The sequence below is a fragment of the Brachionichthys hirsutus genome, chromosome 10 (genome assembly GCF_040956055.1).
Source record: "Brachionichthys hirsutus isolate HB-005 chromosome 10, CSIRO-AGI_Bhir_v1, whole genome shotgun sequence".
Classification (NCBI taxonomy): domain Eukaryota; kingdom Metazoa; phylum Chordata; class Actinopteri; order Lophiiformes; family Brachionichthyidae; genus Brachionichthys; species Brachionichthys hirsutus.
This window is the reverse complement of record NC_090906.1, coordinates 12,410,912-12,431,154: the sequence shown is the minus strand read 5'-3', so window position 1 is coordinate 12,431,154 and position 20,243 is coordinate 12,410,912. Positions and strand designations below refer to the sequence as shown.

Here is a 20,243-nt window from a genome sequence, read left to right as displayed (position 1 = left end):
TCATTTTAACAGACAGCTTCTTTCGTTATGGAAATCTGTCTGAGATGAACAAACAAAAAAGCCACGAACCAATGAGCAAAGGAAGGAAAAGGATGATGCATCACTTTTGGCTTTGGTCTTTTGGCACCAGCTGTGTGTATGTGTATATACTGTATATATATATATATATATATATTAGGGCTTTTACCGCCCCTCAGTTCCCCTGACCTGCGTGAAATGCTTTTAATATGTTGTGCATTAAATGAATAATTTAGTTTCCTGTAGAAACCCTGCAATGATCCTTTTAGACTTGATTGTGATCCGTCAGCTCTAAAGGGAACGTGTGAATCTGAATGTAATGAGGCGGCGACTAAGTCTCGCACACAAGTTATGATTTCACAGCTGCCTTCTTTCACTCTTCTTCGTTCTGGAGAAAAGGGTGTATGCAAATCTGGAAAAGCACATCGTGAAGCGAGAGACTCCACTGAGGAGTCGATCGTGAAGCCGGAGGGGCGGAAAACGGCAAGAAGATGATTACGATGTTGGCAGGATGCAGAAAACGAGGAGGGCAGGAACAAGAACTGAATGAAGACGGTGATTTGGTGAAACGGAATGGAGTGGGAGCGATTGGGGCGGAAAAAGGTCAGAGAGGCGATGGCGCCGGGACGGGAACGGCAGAAAAGACAGCGGGGGGGGTGGAAAGAGGCTACGAGACAGAAACAAGGGAATAGCTTAAGCTGACCCGAGTTTAGAGTGAAGGGCAAAAGGAAGAGATCTGAAAGAGGGAGGAGGGGGACTGCAGACCAGAGGCAACCCCCCCCCCCCCCCCCCCAAGTCAACATACAAGAGACGCTGTGAGAACGAAACCAGGGAGCACCGAGAGTGAAAGTTGGCGGTTCCCCAGCTCAGCACACTTCCATAATTAAAGTCAGCCGCGCCTCCGGCCCTTAAACAATGCTGAGTCGCCACTTTTAGCATGCCAAAGGGTGGGAGACGTGCTCACATGCCGGCCTGCTCCAGAATTCAGTGCTGTGGGGGGGGGGGGCTCTTATTGGCTGCTATGTATAAAGAAATGTCTCCTTCAAATACGCTCACGCCCCAGCAGACGTACGGAGACGCTTTAAACGAGTCTCGAGGTTTGACACGAGGAGCGCTGAGATGTGCTCGATGTCACCGAGGGAACGGGAGCTGTTGGGAAGAGACGCTGTTCGATCAGACATAAGGGCGGCGCTGGAACGCTGGAATCGTTGCGTTCCTTCGGTTTCACCTGATTGTAAGATGTTGTAGCCGGAGGCCTACAACATCTGTGCAACACAGCCTGTTGCACAGATGTGTCTTCTCCTTTGTGACATCACATGAGATATTACCTTTTGTTAATGGACCAAACCTTCAGGATGTCGTATATCTATTGATTATAATAATGAGCGTCGGCGCTCCACGGAGACACGGAATAACTCCCAACACGCCGCACTCAAGACGTTCACCAGGTAGAGAGGTTCTCGGGGCGTCGTTGATCGTGACTCGAGGACTTGTTTCCTCAGATCGGTTTTTGATCCCCGTCCACTGACTGCCCCCGCCCCCGGGTTGGTGGGTCTCTTTAACCCTGATTTTGTGCTCTCTCTCTCTTTCTCTCTCCAGTTTTGGCAAGCAGCTGGGAGGCAGGCGAGGCTGTGAATGCATCACATTGGAGCCGTCAGAGATGATTGTGGTGAGGAGAAACGCTGCCCCCTCCCTTTGCGTGTCACTAAACGGCTCCCTTTTCATCTTCCTCCGGCTCCCCCTCTCCATCCTTTTGATATCCTTGCTTTTTTTCCCCCCTTCTTCTTTTTCTCCACCTCTTTTTCTCACAATCTTTCATCATTCTCCACCTCCTTTTCTCCTCATATCTGTGCTTCCGTCATCAGGCTCAGATCCGCCGAGCTTCGCTGATGGGGCTTGTTGCCAAACCGTTTACTGCGTCTCGATAACATAAACCCAGCAGTGGTCTCAGGGATCGCATCCCTCTGCCAAAAATCCATCCTCCAAAGCTCAACCTTGACTCGGTGTGTTTGTCACACCCTTCATTGAAAATCAACCCGCTAGTTTTTTTTATATTCCTGCTGACATACTCTTGAGTTTTTGACATAGTCTGTAAATTAAAACGCATCGTGCTTCTGTCTGCCTGAGCAGCAGGTAGCCCCGCCTCCTCAGACATTACTGAACGATAACGTCCCTCACAAATTTGACCTTGTGTGTCCTTGATTGTTAGCCGTTCACTATCCTTCAGCGGGAGAAACTTCACAGGAAACCTCCTGAAATCATTCCTGCAGGATTCTCTAAGAACGCCTCATCTGAGATTTAAGGATTGAAAACTGAGGCAATAATGTGCAAGGTTTCCATGATAGTTATTTCAGTTCCACAAATTAGCATCCATAAAGGAAATGCTAATACTCCGGGGGGAGTCTGATTGCCTTGCTGGTTTCGGTCCCTTTTTTGTCTTTGTTTTCTGGGAGGATGACAATCTCTAGACCAATAATTCCAGTTTTCCTATTAAAGTTCAGCAATTAAAAAGGCTTTTAATGTGGAAGAGCTCCATCAGCATCCTGAATTGCTCCTCTGCATCGTATTTAGTTGAGATTGTTGATGCATTTAGAGGAGTGGTGGAAAGAACCCCCCCCCCCCTCCCCTCCCCCCACCACTACCACCAAGCTCAGCTGACTCTTCAGCCTGGAGAGAAAAGAATGAAGACAGTTTGAAAAATAAATGGGGATGAGAGACGAGGCGGATCAGCTGATCAGAGCTAGGGGGCAGACATTTTGTTTTCATCTATTAGTATTTGCACTCCGTTCTGGGAATAAAGAAATGGGCTTGATGAAGTTCCTGTCTCAGTAGAGGAAGATGTGCACCAGCGTTGGATTGAGTAGAATGTTTGGACCTGGATAAGGTCTGTGAAATATAAACCTCTCACTCGATGGCCTTGATGCCGTTGAAGCCCTGCGTAGTCTCTCTGACGCACATCGCGGCTTTGCTCCAAATGCCTCTTACGTAACGGAATCAAATCAGCAGGAAATAAAAGCGACTAAATGCTGCGCGTTCTCCTCTTGCCCCGCCGAGGAGGTTCGGTTTTCGCTGGCTGATAACTCACAAAGTTACAGGTGGATGTTGGATGACATTTTCAGCAGCGGCTGGACATCTTAGCAGGAACAGATGATGAAATGTTGGCAATAGTCCAGAAGAGATCCAGAATTGTGGATCGCTTGGGAATTTATTTACATTAACATTGCAGTCAATGGAGCTTCAAAATGTGTTCCTCAATATCTCGGTTGCTTATTGACCGATGTTTATGGAAGTTGACACAGTCATGTAGGGTGGGAATCTCTCTCTTACCACACACACACACACACACACTCACACAGAGAGCCAGTCTTCAATATAACTGTATAAATGCACACAAGCAGAGGGACTGTGGTCTAATTATGCGGCATTGCAGCCAATCAGCTAATTAGGGCCATGGGAATAGTGGAGGGAGTATAATTTGTGGCTGTCGCCATGACGCTGGTCACAGGATGGACAGGAGCGACATTCACAGACTGACAGGGTGGGGTTGTGTGTGTGTGTGTGTGTGTGTGTTTTGGGAATGGAAAGTAGTTGGGAGTGGAAGAAGGGTAGTAAAAAATGAATGCGTAGAGGCAAACGAGAGAGAGGCAGAGGAGAGAAAGCGGAGGAGATGTTAGTCACGTACACATGGGGGAAGCAGGAAGAGCGGTCACACTATGGCTGACAGTCAGTCGAGTTGGTGGTAACATGATGGATGGTGGTCGCGTCCAGAGAGGCGAGGACACAGCGAGACGGAAGGGAACCGGAGTCCTCAAGCCGCAGGGAAGCTGTGGACATCAGGGTCTTCGGGACGAGGGACGGCGTCTGCAGAGAACGAACCCCATGACGCTTCTCATTTGAATAGAAATGTAAAAATGATATTATAATAAAGAGACAATGAATAGGAGGAGATAAAACTGTTTGGAATGAATTAAGCGACAGACGCACTCCGTACGGTTTGCTCAAAGGGATTCTGGAAGCTGCCTAAAACCTGATAAATGCTGCGCAAGTTGATGCTTTTATTTTGAAATGTCATTCAGCAGAGTACTTCAAGTGTATCAAAGAACATAACATGTAGCAAGAAAGGAGAGATTGGAGGTTCGAGGGTTCTTTTCTGTCGGTCACAGAAATAATACTCAAACGATAAATCGTGAAGAAGACGATGAACGACTTTTGCAAATGTGATTAAGATAGTTTAAATTCCTTTTTAAATATTGCCGTTACTGACTTAATAAGAGAACTGACCCACTTAACATAAAGGACTGGAGACGGAAAGCACATTGCTCCGACAGAGAGCGCCTATGGGGAACCATTGTATGGCCGGAATCTGCCTTTTTCTCTTTTCTTTTTTTTGTCTGACAGGATATTTGTGTATTTACGGTTTCCTGGAAGAAACTCAGGGCTCAGACTTCTCTCGTGCGCGCGTGTGATGAAGCACGTGAGCCAGTCCGTCATTACGCAGATGAACGCCGTCTTTTTTTTAATTCCGCGGGAGAGGATGGACAGAAAGAAAGAGAGACGATCCACTCGTTTGTTTGTGTGAGGGGTTTTCTGCGTCTCTTGTGGATGTTGACGCTAAAGGATGTCGTCTCGGGGCGGGGGGGCAACCCAGGATTTTTGACTTTTAAAAACAAACTTTGGGCGAAATAATTCTGTTACGTTTATCTGTTAGTTTTTCGCTTCTATTTTTGTTTTTTGTCATCTCCCTTGGCATTTCCTGCTTTTTTTTGCTGCTCTGATTGTGTCCTTGCTTCCGGATGAGTGCTCTCCGCTGGCACCGTCTCTCAGTACTCTGGAAGAACTGGATGTTCAACCAGGAGCCAGCAGAGGAAACCCCGCGAAAAGGAAGGAAATGAATTCACGGATCGGATTCAGGCTTCAGAGCTCGACCGGACTTAAGATCCAAAATGTAGATACCCAGAAATCAGATCCTGGGAAGCAGAACGTGGGGCGTACGAACCCGAACCAAACTCCTGACCGACTAACAAGCAGGGACTCGCAGCTCCCATACAGTGAGGGTCGGCCCTCCAGCTGTCCCCACACACCTGAGGGTTGTGGGTGCGAATCCCATCGGAGCTGCTGTTCTGAGGACGGTGCTGGCTGTGCTTTGCAGGTTGACAACAGCAGCGAGGGCGACGACAGTTTCCTGCAGAGAGAGGGATCACAGCGGCGGTCCAGGCGGCGCTTCAGGAGGGTCAACCCCAGAGGAGAGCGGGAACTGATCACAGACCTCAGCAGCTACAGCACGGTAGGAGTAACGCCATTCCTATGGCAGGACAAGAAGGGAAAGCGGGTTCAGCTTATTCACCTGGACTCAATCTAAAACAGGAAGCGGCTTCCATCGCAGCCAGACGGCTACACCCCGTCTTCCTTCACAGAGCCGCCACTCATGTATTTACAGTGTAAAATTATAATCAGTCAGAGTTCACCAAACCGACTGACCTCTGGATTAATTGTTGCATGAAAGCTGCTCGTCAAATTGGTCTTGAGTTTTATTTTATTACCTCCGACGAGGAGGTTCTGTTTTTTTTTTTGCCAGCGTTAATCTGTCTGTTAGCTACACAACTCAGACGGAGTGTGTCAGTTACAGTTACTAATCGATAGAAGCCAGCACACACACACGCACACACACACAGAGATCCCCGGGGTGTTACAAAGGGGCTTAATGGAGAGCTTTGAGTGTCCTCTGCAGGCCCTGTGCGTCTCTGAAGCCTCCCGGTGACGTTTTGTAGCTTCGGGGGTTTTTTTTTTTTAAGGCCAGTTTCTCTGATTTGAAACCAAGCGCATCACTTTTTCTAAGAAGCAGGATAAAAAGAAAAACGAATATCATAGAAATACTAACACTATTAGTATTACTGCAAAAAGAATAAGGAAACATTGCTGTCTGCCTGAACGGGGCCCTGGACAAGCTCAATGTTCCTTTTATTGAACGAGAATCTCTGACGCCCCTCTGTGTGACCATGTCTCGTTTCCTTCTCTTTCATGTCTCGTGCCTTCAGGATTATGTCAACAACCAGGTAGGACCGAATTCAAAAAGAGCCTTTGTGCTTGTGTGGATGAATGTGTGTGTGCGTGTGTTAGCGTGGACGTTTGTGCGCGTCTATTGCATGCAACTGTTGCTTCAAACCAAGACAGTGTTGGAACAAGCGGTAATTCTGAGGTTACCACACACACACACACACACACACACAGGATAATGTGGGTGGCAGATAGGAAGGGGGCTAACTGAAGTCAAGCGATGCATGCTGGGAACAACAGCTGTACGGCGGCCCGGGCTTTGTTTTGACATCTCAAGCTGACGGGACAGGGACAGGTTTGACCCCGGATGTCGTCTTTGTGTTTTGCCCACATTCCAGTTTTGGTATGTTGCGAAGGAGAGTGAAACGTTGGGAACCGGTGACTTTATCTTCTATTTCTCTGGGGGTTGCACATCTGGGATGTGAGACAGGTTCACGCAGAGAAACCCGGAGACAGATGTTGCTGTGCTAAAGGATCAGAGGGTGCTGTTTAGAGCCCCCCCCCCCCCCATTAAATCACGGTGACCTCAGTAATCCATTCCCACAGGGCACACACACACACATTCGTTCTACCTGCGCAGCGTAGCTAGCTGTGCTGGAACATGCAGAGCGCCGACGGTCCGTCCGAGTGAAGCAGGCTGTGCCCGATGTAATAATACGTTTAACGCGCCGGTAGCGCAGACGCACACACCTTTAGCCCTTCGTGTTGACTTGGCCTCAGTGTGCACGTGGAAGCGTTCCGAGCGTGGAGCAGCCGCCCGTGCACACACACCGGAAACGACTCCGCCTCCTGCAGCGTCTGCGGCGAGCTAGCTTCCTGCCTTACGAGGCTAAATGTCTGACATTTCTGTGGGGGGGGGGGGACCCATTTATTTTCCCCTATCGCTATGACACACAACTCAAGTCTCTACACACCTGCATACTGAATGCAGGTGTGTGTGTGGGCATCCTCACAATACTCCTCCTCCTCTCCAAGAGGGGGAGCAGCAGCAAAATGATGTCAGCATTTAACTCCCACGCTCTCCTCTCTCCTTGCTCCCGCCTCCATCCTTTATCCTCCCATGTTTTCGGCCTCCATACTTGAAGATCTAAAGTGTTCTATCAATTATGTTCAAAATGTTTAATTTCCCAAGAGCGACATTCAGACATATGAAGGATAGATTGTTTTTCTTATTGTTTTTTTTTTCTCATCTGCATCTCCAGCTCACCAGGGAGTGGAGCTGAGTGTCGGAAATGGAAGGGCTGATTTAAATGGCTGGAATTCCTGTCTTGTGTCTCTCTCTCTCACGCACACGCACACACGCACACACACACACACACACACCACGTTGTTGTGCTTTGTGTGGGTTGCTACTAAACTTTAAGCAGACTTAACTATCAAAGTCGATATTCTAATACTGGATCCATCTTTGAGTCCATTGAGTCGTTGTCCCAGCAGGACCAGGCCGAGGGACAAAAGAGAGACGGGGACCCCCTTCGGAAATGACTGAGGCGTGACACGGCTCGATACGCACGACCATTCACAACGTCTAATCTGCTAACTCTCTGGTCCTCATGATGGTTTGTCATTGAAATATAGAGTCCCCCCCCCTAAATAAACACAGAAGCCCTCCCCTCCGTTGGTCACACATCAGCTGCCGTCGCCCGGCTCATGCTCATACATGGCAACAATCACAGGCCGTTCCAGGAAGTGTTTCCTGTTTGACGTATTTCCTGTTTTGCGTTTTGCAGACAGAGCTCATGTCACGGGGAGTTCTGCATTCGTTCCCGCCGTGGCGCGTCGGGTAGCGCAGTGCAGCGCAGCTCGAAGTGGATCATCAGGAAGTCACGCAGGACAAGATTTGACTTTTCTGGACGCGCTTGTTTTTAAACGCTGTCATGGCGTTCATCTCTGTTAATAATGAGATACTCGGAATGATTCTCTCATTTCATTCCCGGTTCAGCCTTAAATAGAGATCGCATAAAGGCGTGATGAGTGTCGAGGTTTCCTATTTAGTGGCGTCCTTTCTTCTCTTCTTCTCTCTCCTCTCCTGAATTTCATCTGTTTAATCTTCTGGTTTTCGGTTATTATTTCTTCTTCACAGACACCCGATTGAGAAACACTTTGATTCGCTGCTTTTTGGCAGCAGCTGTGAGGCGTTGCTTTGCGTGATTGACGTGCTTAGCGCTTGGTTTTTGTTGCCATCCGATCGATAAAGTTATTTCTGTATGATGACAACATGACAGTAAACATTTCATCCGAAACGGTTCACAGCGTTTTGGAGTAAATCTGTGCAGAGCTCATTAAGAAAGAAGCGATCGTCTTTTAAGTCTTGTGTGTGTGTGTGTGTGTGTGTGTGTGTGTGTGTGTGTGTGAGAGAGCTCTGACAGCAGCCCAGAGGATAAACTAGCACACGTTAGCACAGGAGCTGCATTCTCAGCTCAGTGTTACGACACGCGCTTCCTCCCGGTAATTGATTTTTCTACGTATCTGTCTGTCCGTCTGCCTTTCCTATTCCGTTTCCATCTCTTCCTCTCCCTCTCCCTCTCTTGTGGACACACCGCTCCTTGGGAGGCAGGGCTCCATGTGCTCGCGTCTGATTGGCTGCGGGCTGAAAGGATGATGTCATTCTTATTCGTTTGGGGGGGGGGGGGGGGGGGGGGGGGAGCCATCGCGCACAGAGGAGAGGGAGCTGAGAGATCCCGGTTCACAGCGCCGAGCAGAAAGAAGGGAAAACGAGAGACGATAAAAGTCTGGTTGTGAACATAACATCATCTGAGGTGGAACAAAAGGAAGGGGGGGGGATCTAGGGGGAGTATTCGTAGGCCAGAAAGAACGGGTGCGATCCGCACCCTCTCTGAAGTAACAAGAGCTTGCATCGCTCCTCTATGGGGGTCTGTCATCTCTGCTCTCCATCAGTCCCTCCTCTCTCATCTTTTTCTTAGCAGAACAGAAGAAAGGCAGCGACGCTCTCAGCCCAGAATAGAAACTCTTTATTTTAGTGTTTGCATGATGCAGGCCCGTCGGTTTTTTGATGCATGGAGGTCTCACCCTTTCATGTTTTCAGAAAGCGAAGCAGAAACACGCTTTTGGCCAATGAGAAATCGTGACCGAGGACATGCGGATGGACCGGAACTCGAGAGGTTTTAAAATCATTCGTTTCCTCTCGGCCATTTGCTCAACGCTGCTTGTTGTCCCGGTTTAAACGGGAGCCGTGTTTCAACTGCATTCCAATCAGGACTTTGCGAGTGTGAATGTCTTTGGTTTCACGCCAGTTTGGTTCCTGCTCAGTGACTCCCGGTTCCTCTCTGGTATCCCAAATCCTGCGCTGCAAGTCCCTCTTTCCTTTTTTCAGGCGGGGAACCCATCATTAGCTGCTGCTATTGTGTCGCTTGCTCACAATCGCCCAAATGCCCCCGGCGTCTGATGGGGCTCTGTAAATTCCGCCCAACCCATATTTAGTGTAACTTCTGCACACGGACAGGAGGGGGGGGGGGGGGGGGGTTGTCCTCAATGCTCTCAGCTTTATGTTACCAGCCGATCAATAAAGATGCTCCCTCTCCTTCCTCCCTATCTCTCTCGCTCACTTTTCTCTCATCCACATCTGCTCAGCAGCCAATCCATCTAATGCAGCCCCCCCCCCCCCCCCTGCTTGCTTTTGCTTCATCCACGCCGCCTCCCATCCCATCTCCCCTCTCTCCCTCTCTCCCTCTCTCTCTCGCTGCACAGGTGATGTCATTCTTTTTCAGCCGGATTCTCCTCCCTCTCCCCTCCTCCCTCTCCGCCGCTTCCCATTAGTGGCCGGCTTTCCGCGGCGCAGCATCCTACCCGCTGTGGTGTCTCTGACGGTGGGAGGATGGAATGCCGGCGTGAGGTGTGAGTGCGAACCAGGGCAAAAAAAAAAGAAAGAAAAGATCTTGAAGCTGGGGGCTGTGAGGGCGGGGTCATTGGGTCCTGACATGGAGCTGCACCGCTGGACTGTTGTAGAGGAAGAGTTGCAAATAGGCTGAGGACGGAGTTTCACGGAGAGGCACGGCGCCTGAGGAGGAGCAGCAGACCTGCTTTCACTGGATCCCGTCTTTCGGGAGGTCTTTGAAATCATTTTGCCCAGGTCAGATGCTTCTTTCCAGCGGCCTGCAGAGACACAGATAAAAAACAACAACCTGGAATCTCTTTCTAAAAGACGCTGATGAACAAGAAGACGCATTTGACTTTGAACAAACAAATCCAGCGGCGTTTGGACTTTTGCGTGGCTTTTATCGTTCTCCTTTCCACCTCTGGGATTAGTTTGAGTCGTCTGCAGGAGCCAGAACTGTTTTCTCTTTCGAGCTTCTCTGTTGAATCTGAATTAAGCTTGACACGTAGACGGACCCGCCTCGACTTGGAAGTGTTCTCCTATAGCGGCGTCAGTCTCCGACGCTCCGCTGCCTAAACCACGCTGAGGATTTTACTGGACAGTTCCCTCCTTGCAGCAAAGAGATCCACATCAGCTCCTGCCCTCCTCGTTTGCTTATTTATTCACCCCCCCCCCCCTTTTTTTTTTCTTCATCTCTTGGTGATCGGGGGAAACTTCCCCTCGTTGGCACCCTCCTTCCTGTGGAAATGGCTTTCCTGGTCCGTTGCTATGCCAACTGCTTGCAGCCGTGGTCCTCCAAAGTAAGCGATGTCGTAATCCTTTTTCTGACCGGTGCCTCTGGCAGAGGATGCTGTGTGTGTGTGTGTGTGTGTGTGTGTTTTATATCTCTGATATTTATTCTGCTTATAAACGCATTCATGCTTTGCAGTTAAAGATAGTGATTTTCAAAGCAGCTGTTACCAGGTCAGCGTCTCTCGCTGTAAAAGGAGGATGGGTTTAAAAATAGAACAGAATTAGCCGCACAGCACAACAAGAAGACATTTAACTATCTGCTGCCATCGGTAACCCACGTTTAGAGACGCAGGGCCGAGCATCTGACGTATCAACTCTGAGCTCTGTTCGGCCACTGAAGATTCCATTTGATGTAATAAAGACATTTTTCTGTGCTTGAACCGATCATTTATTCCAATCTGAGGCCGCAGATTTTCACCAGAGACTGATTGTGTTTATTTTTTTATGCTGCTTTGCTTTTTTTCCCCAACTCTTAGGAAAATAGCTTTTTTCTCTATTTTAAGGTTTTGTATTGTAATATATAGTCAAAATTTGAATGCTAAGAATTGAACATATAGTTTAGACAGTGTCAGATGGACTTTTATCTTTATATTTAAAATAATCCGCTCCATTGGCCAAAGTGGTGATTTTTTTTCTTCTTTTATTTCTCCCCATCTGCGTCATGGTGCAGGAATTATGCCCGATGTCCAACTCTGCTAATGCTGATGGGCAATTTTGATTTAAATAAAACTTCTAGTAAATATTTACAGAAGCTGTGCAGGAGTTCTTTTGTAAGCGTGCTTGGCGCGTCCCGCTGAGCCGGAGTCTCTCGGATGTCTCGTAACGGTGCAGCCGTTTGTAGAATTAGTTTAATGGCTGTACTTGTTCCTGATAATCCAGCTGTTACCCCATCCCGCTGAGAACATTACGACGCTGCGCTGAAGACGGCACCCCGTGCACAAGCAGCGTCTTGTGTGTTTTTCAGAGTGAAGGTTCGAATGACGACACGTTTAAATGCTGTCCGTGTGACGCGTACTAATTGCGCCCCTGGAGACGTAAGAAAGCGTTTAGCCTAAGATAGCGTTCCAACTGTACCGCTCCAACGGCAGAACTGCAGCAGCTTATTGTTCATCTTAATTGCTTCGCACCTCTTCTGTGATCCGCAGAATGCTCACTGCTAGGATCTGAAGTCTGATTGTTGTGTTTTTGTAGTTTTATGGAAGCTCTTTGCTGCAAACTGTGCACTGACTTCCATTCGACTCTAAAGGCATAGAGAACATGACGTTTTTCAATTGAGAGGTAAAAAGGGTCAGTAAAGATTTTTCCTTTCTATTTGTCTTGCTTCTTTTTTTTTTTTTTCTGAACTACGCAATCCTGACTATCCTGATAAAGTTCGGTTACAAATTCCTAAATCCCAATGAAGACAGAAATCTTCACGGCATCTTTAGTTGTCAGTCCAAAGCCCTTCAACAAAACGCCTGGCAGTTCATCTTTTAGCTCAGTAACTGATAACTTGACAGTTTCTTAATGACCTTTGATTGCCCCCCCCACACACACACACATCACCAACATATTGACCGATCAGTTTTCTCTTCACGACTGACAAGTGTTGCTTTCCCAGCAAACGGGTCGCATATTTATCCCTGACTTGTTGTTTTGCCAAGTCAGTGTTTACTTATCGGCATTGATTCCAATCAATAGTAAAGAGTGAAGTGGACACATCGACCCCCCCCCCCCCGTCTCGGTGCTGCGTGAGTCCAGCGCCTTCGTCCTCAGTCTGGGGTTAATTGCTGCCGTCTGTGAAGAGTCCAGCTTTTACGGAGGTTAATTAGGTTTACCTTTTCCTCGCATTGGGTGATCCGGAGACGCACGAGCAAAACCGCGTTGGGGTTGTGAAAGAAGCCCGAAGAAGTGGAGCGAGCGATGTGAAGGGATTTCAATTCCCTGACAGGATTGAAGTGAGCTAATCCTGGTACCCCCCCCACCGAAGGAGGGGTGAAGGAAGATGGAGCGCTGTGCTGGAAACTGCTTTGAAATTGGAGAAAAAATAAAATAAATAAATAAATGTGACAGACAGAAAACGCACGGGCGAAAAAAAACCTCTGAAACTGTTTTTTGTTTGTTTGTTTGTTAGATTTTTCTTTTTTTTCACAAGACATATTCACAGTAGCATCACTGGCAGCGTGTTCAGGACAGCAGCCAATCATTTCGCTGGGAGTCGGTGCCTTTGATGGTTGGATTGGCTATTCTCTTCTTTTCTCTGTCGTGATCCTGGATTAAAGATTCACCCCCCAGTATGCAACCAGCTTTACATGTAATGATTCTGTTTTTCAATCCAGAGTCTGAGCTAGTCCAAATGAGAGGTTGTGGAGCGCCACTTGATTGATCTTAAATCTTTAAACCCTATTTATTCGGCCATGCAGGAACCTTTCCGGCCTGCGTCTCCTCCCGTGCGCATGCTGCCCTCACGCGCTCCGGTTTCTAGAGGATGGTTTTTGAAATATTGACTGCGTGGCTGGGAAGTTGGGATCAGTTGACGCAGATGAAGATGTAGGCCAGGGCTTTTATTTTCTGTTGCACTGAGCGCTCCTCCTATTTGCATCTTCATTTAAACGGCACATAGAGCAGACCTTTAGCCGCTCGGATGCTCTCGACATCTCATCTCTCCTGCGTCTCGTTCCTTTTATTGTGCTGCATTTATGGGCGGACTGTCCCTTTAAATCACGTCCTGTTTGGAACACAACCCCGGTTCCCCTGCTCCCTCGGCAGCAGGACTTCGCTGCCAACATGGGACCCGTTGTCCACCAAACTCTCCCAGCTTATGTCCTGTCCTGCCCCCCCCCCCCCCCCCCCCATTCAAGACGCAGAGAAGGTTCCCTCTCTTACGGAGAGGGAACCTTCTTCTTCTGACCTCCCCTTTCACGCCTCCATCATTTGTTTTTAATGCGGGACTCTCATTTCCGTACGACTTTGTGTCTTTTCTTCCCTCGCCCTCTCTCCAGCTATACATCTATTATTTAAACATCAATAACGGGGCTTGTTGTTGTTGCCAGCCTGATGCTGCTGTTGCTGCCCTGCCGGCCTGCATCCTCATTCATCTGCTGCTTCCTGTCTTTATAAATCACACTCCGACTCCGTCTAACAGCTTCTGCCTCCTCCTGTGTCCAACCTGTACCTCCTATTATGTATATGATTATACATTTCTTAGTGTACTGTTGTAACAATGAATGCATAATTACATATTTGCACTACGTAGCAGTTCAAATGAACTTTTTATTTATTTTATTTGTATCTACTGGATTAAGAAATGGCTTTTACCGTCGATCCATTTTTGTACACTTTTTTTTTTGCCTGGGTCACATGCAAAAAAAAATCAATAAATACACACGAATATTGAATATTGAGACATGTCATTCCATAACGATGGAACGACTTCTATCTAATGTCGGATTCTGCATACGTCCGTACTAAACAGATAAACCTTCGCTCAAAGAAAACCCTCAAACAAACTTGCATGAAAGAGTCAGTTTCATCCTTTGTTTTTGGAGGATTTGTGCCCAAGTTGAAATGATTTTAATGTCTGGAATGAGCGTCGGTTTGGGTCGGTCATCTCCGCTTCCACCTCACGCTGAACAATCGCTGCCCGTTAGACTTCCCTATCTTCATACAGAAGAGCCGAGCAGTCAAAAAGCGCCAGCCACGCCGTAAACAGGCGGTTTCACAGGTCCTAAAGAAATGAGACACATAGAACTCCTTCACTAAATCTCATGTTCGCTGTCGTGTGATTCACGCTCCAGTGACGGGCCCTACCCGTCATCATCTGAACCGATTGGCTGGCTGGCTACACTAAACTGCAGGGGGCCCTGAGAGAGGAGCGAGGTGACTAATTATTCTTCAGTTAAGTCTGCTGACCTTATTCCTCGGTGCCGCGGCTTCTTGCCCGGACGGTATTAAGAGACTTATTAGCGCCTCCAAGCTTGACACTTTTTCCAGAAGGGAACATGGTCATATGTCAGACTGAGGGATTAGGATTACGCCCCAAGTAATAACTGCACTCATTTTAATTTGACAGTGAGATAAAGTAATTGTTGCTGTTACATTTGAGGAGTAATATAAGGGTGGTGTGTTCACGGGAAGCCAGGAAGTGGTGTGATTGGGTTCTTATTGGTTGGCGAGACTTTCAACAAACTGACCCGTTCCATATTTGAGCCAACGTAGTACCCTCGAAATACTTATATTTAAAGATATACTGTATATGTTCACTCATGTCTAGGATTTGTACGGCTGACTTTGTATAGAAAGAACTCGGGTAAGTCAAACTGGCAAATGATATAAGCTAAGCTAAGACGTTTTTGCTGCGTTGGGTTGGATACTACAAAGCCCTGCTTTCAGCAACTTTGTAATATTGGTATTATCTGAAAGATGCTGAAAAGTTATATTCCTAAGCTTCTGATCATGAAATCCACTTTGTCCTGTAATTCTCTGCATGATCAAGACGCTGGAAGGAAACCATTAAAGAGTTGCTTCTCCTCCCCTGAACTTGAAAATGTTGATGGATTTTTTTTTGGCGAACTTCGTAGATGATCCCTGCCTGCTGTAACGCCACAGCCTCTTCATTGACCTTAACGGTTTTACCCTGACCTCCAGCCCACAGGTGGGTCGATCACCAAACTGATGCGGGGTGGTGTCAGAGATTGGGGGGGGGGTGTTCAGATCAAAGAGGGAGAGAGAGAAGCGTGGGCACCAAAAGGGAGAGAGTGCTTTTAGCATGCAGAAAGAGATCTATAGGATATCGTATGCACAGGAAGTGGGGGTGATGAAGATCAATATGGGCTGCATTAGGTGAAGCCGTGCATAACTCAACTCCCAAAAGTCATTCGTTATACAACCTTACAAAATGTTTTACATTTTAGGTACATCCCTGAATTAAGGCTGAAGAAGCAGATTTTATTTTCATTCCCTCCACCAAGAAGGTTCTGTTTTAGAGTCTGTTTGCAGGATTACGGAAAAACTGGTCTTGGTCGAACTCCAAAAAAAGAAAAGAACAAATCTGGATTTTCCCATTTACTTATTATGGGGGCTTAAAAAGAAGTAGAATACAAAAACATATCTTGTAAAATCTGCATTTAATTCGGTCACAAAGGGGTCCATCGTGTAAAATGTCTTCTGGATCTGATCCAGAATGAGCTAAACGGACTCGGAGCGACGCCGTTCACGTGGAGATGCACTCCGGCCACAGACACACTAAACCGGGGTTCTGATGACTGAGGCTATGGATTCTGGACCCTTTGTACACATCGTATGTTTGGTCTTTAGTTAATGGTGTGAAAAGTACGTTTGTCATCTCATTTGCGTTCAGCTGTTTGAACCACGTTTCAGCGTTCAGGCTTCTAACAGTGAACGCTCCTTACCTGAAGTCTTCAACCAATCAGGCGGCGGTTCAGCTCGTGCTGTAGCTGTCGCCCTGATGCTGTTGCGTTTGTTGTCGAGGCTAGTTGTCTGTCGGGTAAAATAAAAGGGAGCCCTGCAGATCCGGGGCAGACAGGCAGACAGACTTCATTTCCTTTCATGTTAGGAACCAAAGAACTGAAATCGGCTCCGTCTGGGCTGAGGCGAGGGGGGGGGGTCGGCAGGGTGGAACACGATCCAGCGTTTCACACTGCAGGAGAACCACAGGGCGGGGCCCCTCCTCCTGGCCCCCGGGTCAACCTGTAGGGGTGCACGTTGTGTGGTGGTGGTTGTGAAGCATCGTGGGTTGGGATGCAGGGCAGCAAGCATCTGTTATGAGAGGGGAGGCGGGAGCGTGTGTGTGTGTGTGTGTCTGTCTGTCTGTCTGTGCGCGTGCGTGCATGTGACAGAGTTAAAGCCAAGTGCTCAGCCGTCCCTCACGAATCTGGCAGACCTGGACAACCAGCTTCCCTCAGGGGCCCAGACAGAGACGCCTGTCTTCCTGTAGCACACACACACACACACACACACACACACACACATTATACAGTTGCACAGCATAATGATCTGCCATCCCTTTAATGAACATCAAACCCATCAGAATCTGATAGATCTTTTATCACAGCAGCAGACGGTATTTATGCTGTCCTCCTGCGTCGGGAAGATGAAAGAGGTCCATTTCAGAGATGGGAGGAGGAACAGCAGTGAATGAGGAAGAGGAGCGGGCGATGCTGAAGACGAGGCTGAACTAGCAAAACGCGTCTCACACGTCTTTATCTCCACCTGCTGGAATATAAGTGGTGACTACTTAACTGATCAAACTTAAAGCCGGCGGGAGGCGGGGCACAGCTCGGATGCGTCGCCATGGCCACACAGACAGACGAGCGTTCACGCACACACACACACACACGCACTGAGCACTTCAGGGCTCTGGTCCACTGCTTCAGAGTTTTCCCTGATTCTAGAGAACGTACGGAGGAATTGTCTGACATGAAAGGAAGCCGATGGATCGCAGACGCGGCGTCTTCTCTTCCATTTCTGTTTCTTTTGTTTAGTCCTTCCTCTTTCGTCTAACCCCCCCCCCCCCACATCTCTCTCATCATTCTCTGACAACCGGGGCAAAAGTCAGGAGCCTTTGGCAGCGTTCTGACGGCCCCATTCAGCTTCCCGTCTGTCACAACGCAGGCTGTGGACGCTGTTTATCCTCTGGAGATCCCGTCAGCCTCCCGGTCGAGGGTTAAAGTCACGCCAACCTCAAACTGTGGGAACCTTTCCCCTCACAGGGGTGATGCTTGCCAAATTACAGAAAGCACTTTTTGTTCCGCTCGCTAAAAATAACATTTCTAAGTTTACAGTCACGTGTGTTGCAATTCCCAATCTTCCGCTTTGTGCCGGTAAAGAGGTTTTCTTTCCGTTTCCAACCACTGACGTCTGGTTTTCTGTTCCAAAGCGACTTTTGGACACGCGTGACCGTTACAGTTGTTCAACTGCACGGGAATTCCTTCAAATAGATGCTTCTGTAATTGTCTCAACTGTATCTATAGAAATAGTCACCAATAGAGTTTAGTCTCACTCCCAAAATGGTCTCCAGCGATTTAGAATTTAAATCAAGTTTGGGGTTCTCGCAAGATAAAGCATTTGAAAAAAAAGAAAAATCCAAAGCAGCTGAGATATTCTGGCTTTTAGTCTAAAAACATAAACCCAAAATGTAAAGCGGCACTTTTCAAATGTTCTCTAGCTTAGGGCCTCATCGTAGGTCTGTCTCTCCTCTCCATTCTCTTTCTTTACAGTTGTCACCTTTAATTCCAGCATCAATTCATTACCCCCCCATCCTCCCCCCTGTCCCTTCTTGATAGGGGGAGGCACAGCGAGTCACGTCGCCATGGCACCAGAGATATGTCAGTGTAGACTCCGGTAGAATAGAATTCTTGAGACTTTGTTTTCCTTCCTCTTTGCACACTTTCAATTCATCTTCTTTGTTTCTCACACTCGATCCCATTTCAATAATTTGCTGCTCTCTGCCCCCCCCCCCCCCCCCCCCACAAACCTTCATCTGTCTTTGCGATGTGTCTTAATCTGTGGACTCGCCAGAGGCAGAGTGGATGGTTGACTGCATGCTCAATCGCTTCGCTGTGTGTTTCACTGACTGGACCCATAGAAGCGTTCAATCCAGGTATCAAATACTCCATTTCTGTGTGTACAGTTTTGTGTGTTGCTCAGATTGTTCTCTCTGTTCTTGTAGGCATTCTCTCTCTTTTTTATTTATTTATTTTTACAGTAATTGAGGTAACCTTTTTGGGGATTTTAGACAAAGTAAAAGAGGCGCCAGTGTTCTCAGCTGGCCGGTTTAATCAAGCTGCTGGGAGTCATTTCTCCTTCCTGCCTTTCATGCTGAAATGCATGTGAGCAGAAATCAGCGGTTTGAACCCGTTTTTTTTTTTTAATGCAAGGATGTAGAATTTCTAACCAAAAAAAAAATCATCCGAAAAGACAAGGTGACGGGCCAGCTAATTAAAACCAAGATAAAAAGCAGGCCGCTCGGAGAGCGGAGTCTCTGACCGGCGTGTGCTGTCAGGCTGCAGCTGCAGGTGAAGATGTGGATGCTGGTGGAATGACCTGCTCTTATCTTCCTAAGCGCATGATGACGGATGCTAAGTGTTGACGTGCTGCGTGCTCCGTTTAGCAGATGAAAGCTACACACCAGCAGCTGCGAGTATCTGCTGGGCTCACGTTGGTTCTCTGTCTCATGTTATTGTCAAGTCAACAGTTTACTGACAGATTCATTCATGATTGAGTTGCCAGTACTTCAGTATATCGTTATGTATTCTTTTACTTTTAATGTTATTGATTTACTGTACATACATGAGGAAAAGACAGGAGGCGGAGATGAAGATGCTGAGGATTAGAAATGAGACAATAAGAGGGACAGTGAAGGTTAGACCAGACTTCGATGGTTGGCGTTCTGAACATAGAGAATACACTTATTCTTAGCGTTTCTGAAAGCAAAATGAAGAACCTGAAATATAAACCTCTGAGAAGACGAGTTGCTTCCACGACGCCTGTCGTGCTTCTTCCATTTGGCTTTTCTCTGCAAAGATTAAATGTTCATCGGTCTTTGTCGGTGTCATTATTTGTTAACGTTGTTGCCATTCCATCGGGTTGGATCAATCAGTCATATCTTTTCTTTATTATTCTCCTGCATCTGTTCCTCTTTGTCTCATTCTGCGTATCGATTGGACACCGTTGACCCTCTGTTGTTCCCCAGAGGTCTCAGGTGCGTCCTGCCATTTAGTCTCCGCGTCCAAACAAAGCCTGAACGAAACAACGAGACGGGAATGTATTATTGGAGGTGTATCTATGGCTGGCAGCATAATGGCGTCGCCCCTTCTGGGACTCTTTACTGGCCAATCCCAGTCTATTATGAAACACAGACCAGACACCATCCATTAAACATCTATTTTATGCATTGGCCTACAAAGAAGCGCAGGGCTTATCCCAACACTAAATTGCCTTTGGGAAGCCCAGTCTCTGGTCTATGTAGCTAAATAGCCAGCCTGGGCTTTATAGTTGATTTTATAACAGAGAAAATAAAAGCAAAAATAATTACTGAAGACCACAGCTAGTTAATCTCACATTTGGAATCGGATGCAGTAAGTGGAGCACAGCTGGTTTTAATAAAAGAAGCAACGTGCAGACCTCGTATATGGTTTCGGTCAGCAGACAAATTAGCGCTTAAAGCTGTATAAAAAAAGACAAAAGTAGCGTGCCCAATTGCATATTCATTGATCTCCGTTCCTCCGTGGACGATGGATGACAAAGTGTTAACTTGTGAATATATAGTGAAAAGACACAATTCCTTTTTTCCCACTGGTTCTCTCTCTTCATGACATCACCCAGTTCATTCATGACATCGTCTTACAAACAACGCCTTTGGTGGCTAAAAATAAAATCCTTTTGTTACGTTTGCTTTGACTGAGGAAGAGGCTCATTTTTTCTGGAGACTTCTGGTGAAATGAAACCATGATCTTCATCCTCCAGTGATTGTGCCCGTGCGACACACTAGAGTTTTTACAGTTATATTTAATCTCCCAAATCTCATACTTAATGCATGAGGAGA

The 20,243-nt window shown here is 47.3% G+C and overlaps 1 protein-coding gene across 1 annotated transcript in view; it reads left to right on the top strand.

The window, feature by feature from the left end:
• The first annotated feature begins 1,630 nt into the window (after window positions 1-1,630).
• rapgef6 (Rap guanine nucleotide exchange factor (GEF) 6) overlaps window positions 1,631-20,243 on the top strand; it is a 42,259-nt gene continuing 23,646 nt past the window's right edge. Inside the window, exons 1-3 of the mRNA XM_068745039.1 lie at window positions 1,631-1,687; window positions 5,168-5,302; window positions 6,054-6,071. Of these exons, the coding sequence (XP_068601140.1) occupies window positions 1,679-1,687; window positions 5,168-5,302; window positions 6,054-6,071 (162 nt within the window). The 5' untranslated portion in view covers window positions 1,631-1,678. The remainder of the gene's footprint in view (window positions 1,688-5,167; window positions 5,303-6,053; window positions 6,072-20,243) is intronic.